Source organism: Acanthochromis polyacanthus, chromosome 9, assembly GCF_021347895.1.
Source record: "Acanthochromis polyacanthus isolate Apoly-LR-REF ecotype Palm Island chromosome 9, KAUST_Apoly_ChrSc, whole genome shotgun sequence".
In the NCBI taxonomy this organism is placed as follows: Eukaryota; Metazoa; Chordata; class Actinopteri; family Pomacentridae; genus Acanthochromis; species Acanthochromis polyacanthus.
The window spans coordinates 29,667,912-29,684,692 of record NC_067121.1 but is presented as its reverse complement, the minus strand read 5'-3'; the positions used below and the strand labels follow the sequence as shown (position 1 = coordinate 29,684,692).

Here is a 16,781-nt window from a genome sequence, read left to right as displayed (position 1 = left end):
TGGCTGTGACTAGAAGCCATGTTTATCATGCTTTTAAGATTTTGGCAGTCGCTGCACATTTCCATTTTATTTCCCCTTTAAGCTCAGTCTTTATTATTTGTTATACAGAACTGCTAAAAACCAAGGACCTTTGATTAGCAGCATTTTCTTCAAACAAAATAAAAGTCTCTCTCTTCTCTAAATTACCACGGGACAGCTGCCATGTCATTTCATCCAAATACCAATCATTAAACACAACAAATTTACAAAGCTTTCTACCAAACACAGAAAAGGACAAAGTGCTTCTAGGACAAAAAGACAGCAAAAATTCTGAAAATGTAATTCACTGTGCAAACCTATGCTCTTTTATAATATACTGCAAGCACAGAACAGCTTCTCCCAACGAGGGCTTCCGGCAGATCAAGTTCCCCAATTAGCAAACGATGTTCCACTTGAAACTGTATAGGATAGGTGTATCTCTACAGCTCAGAAACAAGAGAAGGTGATCTTTGATGCTGAAAACCAAGCTGTGGTCAAGAATATTTAGGACACACTTTCTGAGCAGCTGCTGACCCTGATGCTAATGAAACCCTGAGGGAAAGGGAAATCCCACTTCTGAGCAATCCTTAAATATCATTATAGATTTGTGGGCAAAGAGTAAAAACATACAGGCAAACACAAAGAGTAACTACTAATCAACTGTATTCATCATCACATAACATTTTCATGAGCCAATTTAACCCTGAGCCTTTATATTTAATTAAAGTGGCTTAGGTTTAGAAGGAAAAAAATGGGTTAAAAGTCGTGGCTTGTTGACTACTGCAAATGAAAAAGTAAATGTTAGCAGCTCGGCTGGTGAGACAAATTTTTCTCTCACCCCTGCAGGCGTTAATTTCAAGTGTGATTTAACATGCCAAGGTGGCGTTCCTCTTACTAGCAAAGCAATCCAATTCTAAGTGCCACACCGTTGGGAAGCTCTGAACTCAAACTGAAGTCATTTGCAACAACACTGTGTACAACAACACTGGCAAAAGTTTTAAATGACAAATCTCAAACAAGTCTTGGCCAATCTCTGCAATAGGCAGCGCAACAGAAAGTTATTATTGTGGGCTTCTTGTGTGAATTGGATGAGACACTGTGCACATTAAGCCATATGTCCCCACTAGTATGGATAAATCTGAAATCATCACATAGATACGCAAATTTATGTCTAATTGAAAAAGCAAACAAAAAAAACTATACCACAACTATCAAAAATGGAAATCAGATCTTCCTTCAAACAGCAGGATTATTTTATTCAAAGACAGAATTAGTGAAAGGTAGTTTTTGCAGATGAAACCAGTAAGATGTGGCTGAAAGTTTCAGAAAATATCCCGTAAGTTGACCTGGCTCAAAGTTGTTTTAACAACATGTTTATGGGAAAAAATCTTTCAAACTCTTGACAACAAGTAATTGCTTACAAGATGGTGGCTGCAATTTTAATTGCAGCCACCATCCTGTAAGCAATTACTTGTTGTCAAGAGTTTGAAAGATTTTTTCCTGTAAACTTCTATTCTCCATCACACACTGCGCATCGACACACAAAACACTAATTTAGCTCAATTTTTCTTGCTTTGTTGTTTTGCCAAAAACCTAAAAAGGTTTTAAAATGCTGTTTTAATTGCACCTCATAAACGCTACATATTAAAAAGGCAAATAATCATTCTCTGCTCTGCTGCACTGGAAAAAAAGTCAATTAAATCACTTTGTACTTGCCAACTTCTCTCACAACATGAATACAAATCAATTACAACAGCTGCATTGTAATCGACTATGTTGACACGCCAAACAAACCTTTACAGAGAGAACTTTGGAGGGTGGGAAGAGATAGAGACTCTGCCTCATTAACAACATGACCACCAGAACTTCTCAGCACACGCTCATAGCAGTGTAGGACTTGTGCAGCTGCATAATGAGCGCAGGCAAAACAGTCAGCTGAGGTTTTAAAACAGCAATACAGCAGGCCGTGTGAATGCACAGGGTTTGACGGTGGTTTCTGACTTGAATGAGACAGAACAAACCGCCAGAGAAACAAAGCCAGCTGGAGGACCATTGTGCGTCAAACAAACCGATTCTGATTTCTAATCATGTTCACTCAGAGCTCTACTGAAGCAACAACAATGAGAACAACTTCGAGAACAACTACAAAAGCTTAAAAAAAGAAAGCTGTATTGTTGAAAGACCACAGGTAAAGCAGACAGGGGCCCCTCATCGCTCCAGCCCTACAAGTGTCAAACATCCACTCCAGCTGACATAGGAATGACAATGGTCACATGAACCTCCACTGACACTGACACTCCAGGGTAGCTTGCACAGCAGTGTGAAAGACAGTGTAAGACAAATGGTCACAGGAAATGCTCCCCTCTGGCTAGTTTTTTGAAAAACAGAAAAATCCAACACAAAAAGAACAAATGGGAAAAATGGAAAGCAAACCGGACCACAATACACCACTATATGATCACTGATGACAGGCATTACTTAACAGTTCTGGATAAGTCATATGATAAGGGCTAAGAAGTAACACAGAAGGGCAAAAACCTTCTGGATGTGGAGACCATCTGGTGGATGTGGATGTAGCAGCTGGTTAAACCTGTCACAGCCCACTTTTACAAAAGCCTCATACACCTCCTTTCGACAGGAGGCCAACATGTCTCCATAAGGACTTACTGAAAACACAAACAGCCCCAATCCTTAATCATTAAGACTCGCCATTTTCATTTCAACAAAATTTTTCAACAGTAACCGTCCTGATCTCATCATAACATCATATTCCACATCAATTTGCTGCAAGAAGAAGGAGTACTTTACCTTGTATACATGAGTATCACCAAGCAATGGATGCATGGTAGCAAAAAAGGTACAGAATCACAACAGAGATGCACTTGCATTAGGTATGTGATGAACTAAACATAAGCCTCTATATTCTATTTGTCTCTGGAATCTACAGCCAAGTCAAGAATAAGGAAGAGAGATTATTCAGATTTGATCCTCTCAGTGACACAGCATAGCTTAGTTGACCAGGACAGAGGGCAGTAGACCAACCACATGTTCATCTTTCCCCTCTGACCCTCTTTAAGCCAAACATCTGGCACCAGAGTACTGCAGAAAGCCATTATCTTTTCACTGCACTCCTTTGTTGTGCTGTTGAACTGTGTGTAAGGGGGGAAAAAGATAAGCTCTACCCTTTTCACCATCCTCCCGTTATAGGTTACCATGCAGGTTTTAAATGCGGCATTAAACACGTTGTGAACAATTTTAATCTCATACAGGAGAAAGAACAAAGCTAAAAATCTTAGATTTTGCAGCTGGGAACTATGAATGCTGATGCTGAATTTCGAGAAAACGTCAAGTGTTGCAACAGAAGACCAGAGCCTGGTTACACCGAGACCTTCACTTTCAGAAATTGCTGTGATGTTGGACTGCAGCCAAGGTCATCTGTTGATCAAGAGTTGTGTCAGTGATGCAACACACAAAGACAGTAAGTTTGAACAAACACTGGGGAGGAATATTCAGCTTAGAAAATGCAGTGAGATTAAAAAAAAACATGTCACTTCTATAAGCTATGAAACAAACAGCATGTGAATTTACAATGATATTTCAACTAATTTATGTCAGGCAGTTTGCCACGGCCACCACAGAATGGAAAAACCGCAATGAAATACCACGAGGCAGAGCAGGGTCAAGTTCAACAGTTTGAAATGACAAGGTCTGACGGTGATTCATGCACGTAGGACGGGACGAGACCTTTCTACTGAGAGCTGGCTAGGTGTTGCATGACTAAAAACAAACATGGACTGGTTAAAAAGTGTGGGGCAAGACAAAAATCATTCATATTGAATGGAGAACCTGAGCAATCTTAGTAACACATTTCAATCAACGATATCACCAGGAAAACACCTGACAAATGACAGGCAATTGCTAATTTTGTGCTAGCTTGGTAGCCCTTTCAGACAATAGTGTTGCTGAACGTGTATCTGAAAGAAGTGCTGCACGAATGTCACTTTGAGTTGAAACCAAGTGATATTATCTACATGGGTTGTTTTCTATTTGAGCCTTCAACAAGCACAACACACATTTCTAACATCAATAACGGAGTTGATAATGTTCATAAACTGTAGGGAAGCCAAAATCATGATTAATATTCGACTAAATGTGCAGCTCTTTCTTAAAGCACTGTCTTTAGGCTTTCACAGATCTCCGTTATGGTAAACATCCCGTTTAAACCCAACATAGTACGATTATAGATAGACATTCAACACTGACAACAATGGCACTTTGAACAGAAGACAAAGGAAATCCAAAACCCTTGTTCCCCTTGTGAACTACCACTGCTCTCAGCGAGACTGCTAGAGAACAGTGATCTATTTAAAAATTTAATGACACCAAAGAAAATGAGCATTCCCGGTTCTCTCGCACATGACCAAATTAATGATTTGTTATGTTGCCGTATAATGATTATCTTAGAGGCCTGAATGTTGAAGGAGAGAGACAAATAGCCAAAAGGAGCAACAATAAAAATCTAGAGGACATACTAAAAGCAGAGTTGGTACAGAGGATGAAGAGTTGTGAAATAATTGGCCCACAAAGGCAGCTGTTGGGAAAAAGTGGACTTGACGAGAACAGGCACATTCTTCCGTCAACCTCAGATTAACCCAAACTGGAGAAGTCAATGATGAAAAACTATTTAATCTCTGCAAAACTTTATATTAAAGGAAACAACATGTGGCTGATAAGTATCTTCCCCCAAGTTTTACACTTTAGTCAGTCTGTTGTCCCTCAAGCTAGGCCCTTAATCTGCTTCTAAACACTGACATTTTTGTTTGATGTACCAAACACTTCTCCCTGAGAATGTTTTCCTAACAATACCATAGGAGGCATGGGCAAGAAAGTTTTTAAATTTTTTAAAAGAGAAATCTTCTAGCCCCCTCTGCTGGACCTAAACAGCTGTTTCAAGGAGGCCACATAGTGGGACATAATTTTCACATATCCATCACCAGCTCAGACAAGTTGGCTCTAAGCACCTTATAGAAACTTTTCATGCTGAGCCAAACTGCAACAGATACAAACAGCTACGTTCTTAATCACTACATCTACAAAAATGGCCTCAGAACCAGCAAAATCACACTGACTCATGGCCAACACCCAAACACAGCAGGAGTATTATTTTAAAGAGGAAAGCAGAAGACGTGCCTTCTCAGTATGCTATACTGAGCAGAGTGAAACTGCTTTACAGTTTGAGTGTTGCAATTTCATCATCGCAGCATGGAAATCTCGAAATGCCATTTCCTCTTAATTACCAAAGCAGATGAGAAAATAAGTAGGTCGTTTAAAAGAGTCTGAAAGAGATTTACTTGTTCTGGTTAACACAAGGGTTTCTAACTCTCGCTTAGGTAGAGGTCTGTCCATTGATTTCATTTTGTGAGATAACCCACTGCTTTGACAATGAATGTACAAGAAAATCTGATTAAACTGTCCCCCACAACATCTGGTGCTCTGATGAAGTGAATGAGAAACTAATTTCATAACAGCGACATACAGGTTTTGAGACATCAACACGCAGCTTGACATACGAGCTGTTCAGCAGGGCTCCTACAAAATAAAATTAAAACAGATCGAAACAGACACACGACTAACTGGCAGTCAGTACAAAGAAGCAGACAGCAAAACAGGCACATTTCAAACAGATTTGCTCACTAAAAAACAAATAAAACACACGCAAGGTTTCAAAAGAGTTATGAAAGATGAATGATGAGGTGATGGATAAAAGCTGGAGTCGGTCAGACTGGAAATGTCACTTACGTGGCTTCTGGCCCCACACGTGCAGATGCAGCTTCCCGGAGGAGTAGTATATAAAGCCCAGGACCAGCATGGGGCACAAGACAAACAGCAGCTTGTGTGCAGGCTTCATGGTCTTCAGTCATTCACATTGCACCATCCAAGTCATCACCTGCAATGAAAAGCGGAGAGTGGGCGGTTTCATTTACTCAAAGGGAAATTCATCCGTCAGCAGCAGAAACACAACACTGACAAAACTAACAAGGTGACGGGGGAAGCGACAAAGGAAAGGGAAATGTCAGGTTGGAAGTAAAAGGACAATCACACATATGAAAATGGGAGAAACTAAAATGTAGGTTAAACATGCTGAATGGAAGATAGCTCAATCAAAATTATGTTAGCCTGAGTTCACCTGGGTTGAATCTCAGATCCCTATCCTTGGCTATATACAGCATCATCCCTCCCTAAGGGTTATGCAATCCTGTGTGGAGGATAGTATCCAAGGCAATTTAATAATTACAACATTAGCTCTGCTTTACAATTTTTGTGGGAACCCTGACAAATAGTTCAAGTACAGGAAGCAAAAGGTAAATACAGTGAATCGGTGTCTGTGGTCATCTTGTTTTGATGAAACCATAGACATGCCTCTGAGTGGTGATGACACTAAAACGTTGCTACTTATCGGGCGCCCAAGAATCCATTAAACACTCTTTACCACAAACAGCAATGTTGCTCCTAGTACACAGGAAACCACACCCTAACTGCTACTGAAAGCATGGCAGCTTTGAGATAAAAGCAGAGATCTGCAGTCATTGTTGTTGCTTCATTCAGTTAACGGTGAAATGAGATTACCGCTCTATTTAGCAAATCATCAGTTAACCTCAATCAGACTGCCTCCAGCACACAAAATTTGGGTGCGAACTGTCAGATCACACATATAATAAACCTGTGAAACAAAACAGTACATGCAGTGAATCACACCCAATGTAGATGTCATCTGACAGAAGACATTACAAGTCATTTATAGCTATGTGGCCTGGTCTGTATCTTGAATAAACTTCTGCAGCGTCACTATGATCTACAGTTTCCATTAGAAGAGACCCTGCTGAAAGAGAACAAGCTGCGTAGAACCTTTTAGATGCTTAAAACATTTTTTATATCAGATTCCATCTAGGGGCATCGTTGTTTCATCCTGAGAACTGCAAGAGGCAAATGCAAATGGGGGCGTATAAAGCTTTAGCACAGGGAGGTGTCTGAGCAGAGCTAAGCTTAGATAAGACTGTAATAGCTCTGCAAAAACCATGCATTAAAAAAGTTCATAATCCCTATGAGGCAACAGATGCTATCTTCATCTGCATTGAAAATTCAAGCAACAACCTGTAAAGTAAGAACCTGTTGATACTCAGTGGACTACCTCATATAAAATGCAACTTATTACATCAGTAGTTCTATTAATAAAAATTACCTGATAAACAGCCAGGCAGTCAGATCGTTCACTTCTACTACAGGCTTGGAAAACAATATCTCAAATGGACGTAAACACACAAACCAACAGCATTTACTGCATGGTAGATTTTGTACATATAGTTTCCAGGTGTATACTTGTAAAGCAGCAGTCAAAACATAGTATTTCTAGATTACGACACGGCTCTGCATTATTCAAATAAATGTTAATTTCAGTAGAGTATATTCGAGACAAGAAAAATGAAATGAAATAATATCACTTGAAAGCAGAATAATTCTGCCCACAGCCGTTGTTAGCAACAAAATGAGTGTGACAGCATCCGAGTGTAACGGGACTCCGTAACAACAGCGACTGTCACCTCAGCCAGTACCGTTACTCAACTCCGAACACACACTTGCTAAACATTTTTATTCAAAGCCACGTCGAAGGTTTTCTTTTGCCTGTAAATCGAGTAAATTTGTCTACTTACACCAAACGAAGTTCAGCAGCTAACAAGACCCGCAGAACGGAACTTTGCGGTTCGATAATTCAACCCAAGTTCTACCTCAGTGTTTCCGAAGACAGTCTGTGTGACCCGGAGGTTAGTCCGGGTTTAAAGTGTCCGTGTAGTGTCACGATGTAAAAGAAACTAAAAACACAGCAAACCCCGGGCAGCTATTTACAAACGGAGGAGGTGAGCGGTGTAGAAAAGACGACAAAGTGTACCAAGCTGCTAACTGTTGTCGTTAGCTTGTGTTAGCCAGCCGCTATGCTAACAACGCTACGTTGGCATAGTGGGAAATTTGCCTTGATCCCGTCGGCAGGCCTGCAGCGCAACAACGCACCGCTGCTTGAGAAATCTTGCGGTCAGACGTGGCTTTGAGTACGACAACAAGCGCAACGGGTCGCCGAAACGGTCCACACATGTCGGATGGATGAAGGCACGTAAGAGGAGCGAGTGTGCCAAAGTCGAGAGAACAATACTAAGGTGGTCCGGCTTGATGTGAGGAGAACTGAGGACCACCAGACCACTTAAATTAACCATCACCGTCGACTAAAACGCGGCACAGCAACGGATCGAGATGGTCGTGGACGTTACCTTGTCTTTTCACTTAGAGTCCTCGTGTCAGGAACGGCAGCAGCCTTAGTTGAAAGAATGCACAGGTCGATAAAACGACCGCGTTCCCCCTCCTCTCCAAGCCATCTTGATGAAATGTGGGGAAGTCTCTGCGAGCCGAGCGCTGCGTGTCTCCAGTCCTGCCTCACCAGCGGCTCTAGTTCGCATCAAGAGTGACAGAAGGCAGCTCCTCCATCAACATGATCACCATCAGCAGCCACTCGGCTCGTGTGTCACATGAGGTTTCTCGGCGTGGTATGATGCCCCCTCCTGTTTTCGCCGAGCCAAGATGAATGCACCTTTTCATCTGCTTCTTCACGTGGTGCTTCTCTGCTGGTCAGCTGTGAACATGCTTTGTGGCTGGATGTGCTTATATGCGTTTATAGCCCACAGACACACACACCAACCCCCCCGCCCCCCCCCACACACACACACACACACCACACTGTAGCAGACCTTGCTCAGCAGCTATAATAGAGATGCACTAATGTATAGAGCTTGTTGACCTGCCTGCCCCACACTATAATGGTATGTGCTTGCCCAGCACTGCTTTTTGATTGACCAGGTGGGAGGCATGTTTTCATCCTACACAGAGCTTATAGGAGGTGGAAAAGGGCTACGGTCTGACAGCCTAACATGGCAGGAAGTCTTGGAGGTCTTTTCTACCTTGTTTCGGCCAATATTTGTCCAAATCAGTATTCAAGAGGCCTTTAATTGCATTGACACTCAGTGTTTAGTCTGAACATAGGAAGCATCATCATCCAGAATTCCATTGATGAGCGTCATTTGTGGTTTTGGATGCTTTATTCTGATTTGTTTACCTCCTATTATTACTTTCAGGATGGTAATGTTAATTGTCACAAACCACTACTGCTCACATATAAGGACACATCACTTTGTTTACATTGATCAACCCAGAGTCACACAAGCCCAGCGACAATTTTCTGGTTCTAGAAACATTCTAAGAACGTTCTAGTAATGTTTTCTAAATTTCTGGAATGTTCTCCTTAAGGTAGTATGATGTTCTCCAAAAACAACTTGTCCATCATGCACCAATATTCTTGAAGTATTTTTCGAAAGCTGCATTGCAAACATCCTCCCGGTGACTTTGGGTGTCATTGTGGTGATATTTTATAAAAGAATGTTCACCAAAACATCCTCAGAACATTGCAAACAAAATGTTCCACCTCTGGGCGCCCAGATAGCTCAACTGATTGAGCAGGTGACCCATGAACGGGGGCTACTCCTACTTTCCTAACAAAAGGCCAAAAAAAACTTTTAGAAAAAGTTCTACCTTTGTTAGCATTGAACAATTCAGGAGCATTTTATCAAAGCCACAATGTCATTGGAGAACTGAAAAACGTCTTGAAAACCTATTTTGAAAGTTGGCTTGAGAACGCGTGTTCTTTGTTATCGTGGAACATAATCTGTGTGACCCTGACAGCTTCCTCCAAACATCCTCTGAATGTTGCAGTTCATGTCCTAGCTGAACTTTAAGCTCATGAAAACATTATTGGAAATGATGAATATCCTTAAAACGTTCTTTCATCATTAGACCAAAATGTTTTCTTTAAAACATTATTAGAACTTGTAGGTTTTGTTCGTCACTGTTGGGGAAACATTCACTGCTAGCTGGACTTACACACTGGCATATAGACAGCAAAATCCATTTCCATGCACCAAAAATGAGAGAAATTATAAGTTATTTACTTCCTATATAAGTTTTGTGTTTAAAATCAGCATAGATGTAAACATGATCTGCACTGAAACACACTACAACCCATATTCTTTCAAGAATTCACCAATAAATTTGCTTACTTTTCTCATTGATGATATTTTCCCACACTCTTGGTTATCACTGTACATGAAATACGAGCTGCCAGCTTATATTCTTGTGCGCACATGTACAGTCAAGCACATGCACATATAGAAACTAGATTTAGATTCAGCTGTTTAAGGCATTTCCCACAACTAGCTGTCACTTTCACTGCAAACCATTAGCACTCAAATGGAAAGCGGCATGAAGAGGGGATATTTCCATAAAAGTGAACAGGCACGGTGATTTAACAAGGAGAATAACTTCGATTGAAATTATCTCGGCTAAGGTGCTCAATAGAATGGCCCCCGCAGACTTTGCGTGTTATCCTCAATCCCAGTTGGGCTTTCAACCTATCGTGTGGCTGCTCACGGCAGATTGCAGTGGCGGTGGATTCATACTCCTGCCCTTCACACCTGCTCAGGTTACTCTGTTTATTCAGTTTTCCTTGCTGATCTTGCGTCTTGTTTGTGTTCACAGGGTCTCGTATCCTGCATAAGCAGTTGTTAGGCCGAGAGCCAAGGTAAGAGAGGGTGGGAGGCGTCAGTGTTCCGTTTGTGTCCTGCAAAGACTGTGGCGGAGTAGCATGCCGATCTATTAATATTGAATCAAGCAGGAAATAGAATCTGCTCACCCACTGTTCTCCATCTGGGGTCAGGAGATTAGCCAGCAGAATAAAATACATACACGAGATATGCACATACACACACTTAGCCTATTGAGGTGAAGCAGGATCACAGGCTTTTTCAGAGAAGCTCCGGTGACTTAGCAACTCTTCATGGCCTTTTGGCTCAGGGATCATTAATTTACCCCACACTTACAAAAGAGACTGATCAATAACCAGAGAACAACAATGTAAGAAGAGAACATTTTCCAATCTCTAACCATGTCTGGAGAGTCCAATGTAATTTATTTGGCCGCTAGTCAGAAGCTGTGTTTCTGAAGGGGAATGCACCATTTGTTTTGCACATTTGCTTCTCTTTCTATCCTCATTCCGGTTGTCCAGATGAAACCACATCCGAATTAATTTGACCCACTGTCGCTTGAAACGTGACTCAGTAATTTTACAAGTGTGTTTTTTTCCCCTGTTTTTCCACTGTTGCGCCCCAATGCTTTGATTGCTCTAATTATTTTCAGACTGGTAAACATATAAATAACAGAGCACTGTAGTCTTCACAGACAGGTCTGCCATGATACCAGAAATACACGCCACAATGAAAATTCAGTCCTTCATCCCGGGTGGATTTTTGAAATCACTACCACCTGCAGTGATACCATTAGCTCACTGAAATTAGCATTTTATCTTCTTTGAGTGTAGTACAGACAGTTTCTGCAGTGCACAAACTTCCTCTTAAGCTCATTCCAGGAACTAAAAGGTACCATAGATCAGCATGTGATGGAAAGAGTGGAATGATGAAAAAGTAATGCCTTTCATGTGTTAATTGTGGCGTTTAGGAATCAGTTACCAGTGGTACAGGCTGATGGTAATTTCCATCCTTTATTGCATGGTTTACTGTACATGCAAGTGACTATACTGGGAGATATGATGCAAATGTTCCATCTCAGGGAAGCTGCTCAGTAGAGACTGTAAACCGCCTGATTAAATCTATCACCACACAACCTCTATCCAACAATGTCCTCAGATACTCATTGTGGATTCTTGTCTTTCACCTTAATCATAAGCTACAGTGTGTTATCAAACTTAATATGCAAATGCAATATCAGTACCAAGTGCATGTTTTATTAGTAGTATGCAAAAAGTAGCAATCTGAATGAGCTCACTGCTGAGCTCAATCACCAACAGTGTCATAAAACACACTTTTCCGCGTTTGTTCTCAGCATCTCTCAGAGTGTGAGTCCTACACGAGTACAGCCAGACTTAACTGTGGCAGAATAAATAATTTACTGTTGTATCATCTGAATCATAGATGAAGTGTCTGCTCATTGGTGTGGCTTTTGCCCTGGTGGGAAGGCAGTGGGAAATAAACATGTGCTCAAGAGAAACTAATAACTAGACAAGAGGTACCGTGTCTGAAGAAACAACACGTTTCACTGCCCTTTTATTTATTTACCATGCTTTGCACCATCTGGACTGCAGCCACCGACTGTATTTAATGCTTCCTCTTGGAGGAGATGAAGTCCTGTAGCCCTGTCACTCTTCTTTAACCAGAAGGAACTAATGTTCCTTTTAGTGTTGCAACAATGTTGGCCAAGGCCTCTCAGTGAAAAATTACTAAGCAAAACATTTAATTCTCTTTTCTTTAATAGACTTTTCTGCCTGTTAGTTTTTACCAGCATACACCACATCCAGAATCTTACACAACAGCAATGGGACTGAATGGCCAGAAATGTATTTACAAGTGAAGGTATTTGAGACAGAGAAAATGACATTACACTGCAATCTAGTGCTCAGAGTCTGACATATTGGGAAATATGTGAATAGAAGCTAGTTAGAACTCTCATGCCCTTATGCTAAATACAAAGTTAGAGCCAGTTTAGCTCAGCATGCAGTTAGTAGGTGTTGGTTTAGTTTTATGATACAGTATTGTAACAGTAAATAATTCCCATATATAGCCACAACCCTGTCGGACCCTGTTGACATCAAGCACCAACCTATGAGGCTCTAAAATAAACCTAAACTATCAAAAACTGCAGTTTCTCAAATGTCCACTTGAGGCTCACTCCAAAACTGAGTCAGTACCCAAAGACCTCCACGTTAAAATACTCAACTTTACAGCAGATAGTATAAACTTGTTTACAGCCAGGTTTAAGAAGTAGTTTTGATCTCTATAGCTAATTTCCACAGTCATGACAGCAGTTTGGCAGTTGAATTTTTATGTAACGCACCCGTTTAAATTGTATTGAGGCCTAAAATCATGCATATTTACAAACATGGTGGTTTTCAGTCACAAGTGGACATTTGAGGAACTATGATTGGCCTGAGCTTCAAATTGTTGTTGAGGAAGCCTGACATCAGGGCTAAATGTAACTAAACAACCACCAATACACACTGTTGTTCAAACAGTCAAACCACTTGCCAAAGTCATCTGAGATGAAGGTCGCATATCTTTGGTAGTGTAAACTTTAACGTGTATTGCTGCATACCCAACAATGACACAACAAGAAAACGTGTCATGAAGGCGGTGGTTGTTGCACTGCACTCTTTTGCAAGTCGGAAATGACTTTTCGCTGCCTATCTCACAGTAGAAAAAGACCATGCATTTAACTCATTTCTCATCATTTATTTACTTATGTGGTCCATGCACCACAAATCCGATGCTTGCCTAACAACAGACTGACCCTTTGACCGTCTCACTCAAGTGACAGGCAATAACAAATTCTGAGCACAGGTGACAAGCTGGACACCTTGGAGATACATGACAGGCACTTAACACTGATGTGTCTCGGCTGTCCACTTGTGTACGGATGTCCAAACCAAACAAGACACAATGTGCTAATTACTGCACTTTAAAACCAATGCAGTTTTTGTTAGTTTCAAACTGCTCTCAGCCTTTTAAAAGCTTAACCACTAATTCTTTCTTGTGCATGACCTCATTAAACCCACATAGCTAGTCAAGTTTACAACTAAAGCCCTGACTCAACAAATCAGATCAGTTTGGAAATGGATGCATTAAATTTTAATTTAGGTCTTGGGCTATTTATGAATAGTTTATCCATCATGGAGGAATTCAACCATTGGACATCTCTGGAAATCAGTTACATGGTTGTGTTAGAGGAGAAGATTTGTAGCATGTTCATTTTATGGACTTTAGCTGAGCCTAAAGGCTTGATACAGGCTATAACAGCAAGCCGATCCCTGTCAACAGTTTTCCAAACCAGACAACCACCTTTGCTGAAGCTTAAAAAAAGTTCAATATTTACAGATTGTAAAATACAGTGCACAAAAAGTAGAATGCGCCACATATGGCTTCCTCATGGGTGTTTCTACTTACAGAGTGACTATCTACCTTCCTGGAATACAACAGGGAGGTTATTTTAAGCCCCACCAGGCCAATGTCAGGGATTCATCCTTGGCGCAAAAATAATCCTGCTTTTTGTTTCAACCCTTTATCTATGGTGGTGTAGATTAAACAAGCAGAGAAACAATGCCTCCATCATTTCTCACAACATATAATGTGCACCATTTAGTCTTTTCATATATTCTCACGCTTCTTATTGTGATCTGGTCAGACAGTGTAAAACTCTGTGAACATATTGTCAGTTGAACTGTAGTTCCGAATTAAGGATGTAGCGTTTATGTTGTTTCCAATGGATGAGATACCAATCTACTGTTAAACTTGAGGATGTGTAACACATGTTGTTGGTTCCTGTAGAAACATACAACATAAATTACCAGAACTAATGAAATGTCTCTGTGTTTTATGAAATATCGAAAGAGCTATTACCTTTTCAGCTGCAGCTGTCAAGTCCTCAGATTGTGAGTATAACCCAGACGAGTACTGTGGAATGACAGAATATGATCAATCACCAACACACAGCAGTACTTCCAGCGGAGAGAGGCGACACCAAAGACACAATCTGATTTGCTCACTGTCCTCTCAGCAATCTGTAAATATTAGTTAACCAATAACAGACAGGATTTAAATAACAGAAAAAGTAGGGACATTGATAGTCCGAATGAAAGTGGGAGCAGCACAGTCCAGTTGTGCTCATTGTCAACATTTATTACTCAATGGCAAGGCGAGTAATGAAGTCTGGTTTACGCCACACTATCTGGCACATGGAAATGAAATAGCCAAGTCTTATTTGGATATGCTACGTTACCTCACAATATATTAGGTCATTGGCTGCAGTAGGAAATGAAAAAGGAGAAATTTGGTGTGACTTTTGTACCAGAAGTTCATAAACATATCACAAGCTTGTTAAATTCAGCTCATATTGTGATGGATATTTAGTGGAATTCCGATCCTTTGTACACTTACTGGCATATTAGTCGAAACAACAGTGTTCTGTGGAAATGAGGTAATAAATTAAGAGACGCCAAACCTACAATCACTGGCCATTTCAGTAGGAACACCTGTCAAATCCAGTGTAATCCAATACAGCCGTAAATTTGAGTTTTATGAAGCTTCTACGATTTTATTATTAAGGTCACAGTGAGTGGGGGTGGTGCACTTTTCTGCAGTGCATTTAAACGTGTTCTTACTGTTTTGCCCTCCTACTTGTATGTTAATGGAGTGGACAAAATACTAGGAACACTTTTAAACATGATGCAGTTCAGTGCACCACTACTGTGCACTATGACCTGAGTAATACAAGAGTAGAAGCTTAATGGAAGCAGAAAGTATGGCCAAGCTGTTGTATTAGTTCACATAAGATATCACATGCACCTAATAAATTGGCTGATGGATGGATAAAATGCTGTTTGCGAGTCTTATGTGTTGTGTTACCACTCTATCCTGATCTCTGTCATGCAGTTGACTTTGCACTGTGTATACACTCACTGGCCACTTTATTAGGCACACTTTGCTAGTAAAGGGTTGGACCACCTTTTGCCTTCAGAAATGTAATCTTCGTATCAAACTTTCAACAAGGTTTTGGAAACTTTCCTCAGAGATTTTGGTGGATATTGACATGATAGCATCACACAGTTGCTGCAGATTTGTCGGCTGCACGTCCATGACGCCAATCTCCGTTCCACCACATCCCAATGATGCTCTGTTGGATTGAGATCTGGTGACTGTGGAGGCCATTGGAGTACAGTGAATTCATTGTCATGTTCAAGAAACTAGTTTGAGATGATTTGAGCTTTGTGACGAGGTGCATTATCCTGCTGGAAGTAGCATCAGAAGATGGTCCACTGTGGTCATAAAGGGATGGACATGGTTAGTAACAGGTAGCTGTGACTTTTAAACTATACTCAGTTGGTGCTAAAGGGCCCAAAGTGTGTCAGCAAAGTATCCCCCAGACCATTACAGCACCACCAGCAGCCCGGACCATTGATGCAAGAAGAATGGATCCATGCTTTCATGTTGTTAACACCAAATTCTGACCCTGTCATCTGAATGTTACAGCTGAAATGGAAACTCATCAGACCAATGTTTTTCCAATCTTCTATTGTCCAATTTTGGTAAACCTGTGTGAATTGTAGTCTCAGTTTCCTGTTCATGTTGGCGGGAGTGGCTGCCAATGTGGTCTTCTGCTGCCGTAGTCCATCTTCTTCAAGGTTGGACGTGTTGTGCATTCAGAGATGGTTTTCTGCATTCCTTGGTTGAAATGAGAGGTTATTTGAGTTACTGTTGTCTTTCTATCATCTCCAACCAGTCTGCCCATTCTCCTCTGACCTCTCACATCAACAAGGCATTTTCATCCACACACCTGCCGCTCACTGGATATTTTCTCTTTTTCAAACCATTCTCTGTAAACCCTAGAGATGGTTGTGCTTGAAAATCTTAGTAGATCAGCAGTGTCTGAAATACTCAGACCAGACCTCTGGCACCAACAACCATGTCATGTTCAGTCCCCTTTCTTCCCCATTCTGATGTTCGGTTTGAACTTCACCAAGTTGTCTAAATGCACTGAGTTGTGGCCATGTGATTGGCTGATTACCTATTTGTGTTAACAAGCAATTGAACAGGTGTACCTAATAA

The 16,781-nt window shown here is 40.9% G+C and overlaps 1 protein-coding gene across 5 annotated transcripts in view; it reads right to left on the bottom strand.

Annotated features, from left to right (window-relative positions):
• Nucleotides 1-14,724, bottom strand: part of st3gal3b (ST3 beta-galactoside alpha-2,3-sialyltransferase 3b) — a 52,646-nt gene extending 37,922 nt beyond the window's left edge. For 2 of the 5 annotated variants that reach the window (XM_022200683.2, XM_022200686.2), the window contains exons 1-2: nucleotides 8,337-8,730; nucleotides 5,818-5,965 (exon numbers count right to left, since the gene is read on the bottom strand). In XM_022200683.2, the coding sequence (XP_022056375.1) occupies nucleotides 5,818-5,926 (109 nt within the window). In that variant the 5' untranslated portion in view covers nucleotides 5,927-5,965; nucleotides 8,337-8,730. Of the gene's footprint in view, nucleotides 1-5,817; nucleotides 5,966-7,727; nucleotides 8,293-8,336; nucleotides 8,731-14,576 lie in introns of those variants that run through there. The other 3 variants (XM_022200684.2, XM_022200687.2, XM_022200685.2) reach the window with 3 other exon arrangements.
• Between the last annotated feature and the right edge of the window lie 2,057 nt (nucleotides 14,725-16,781).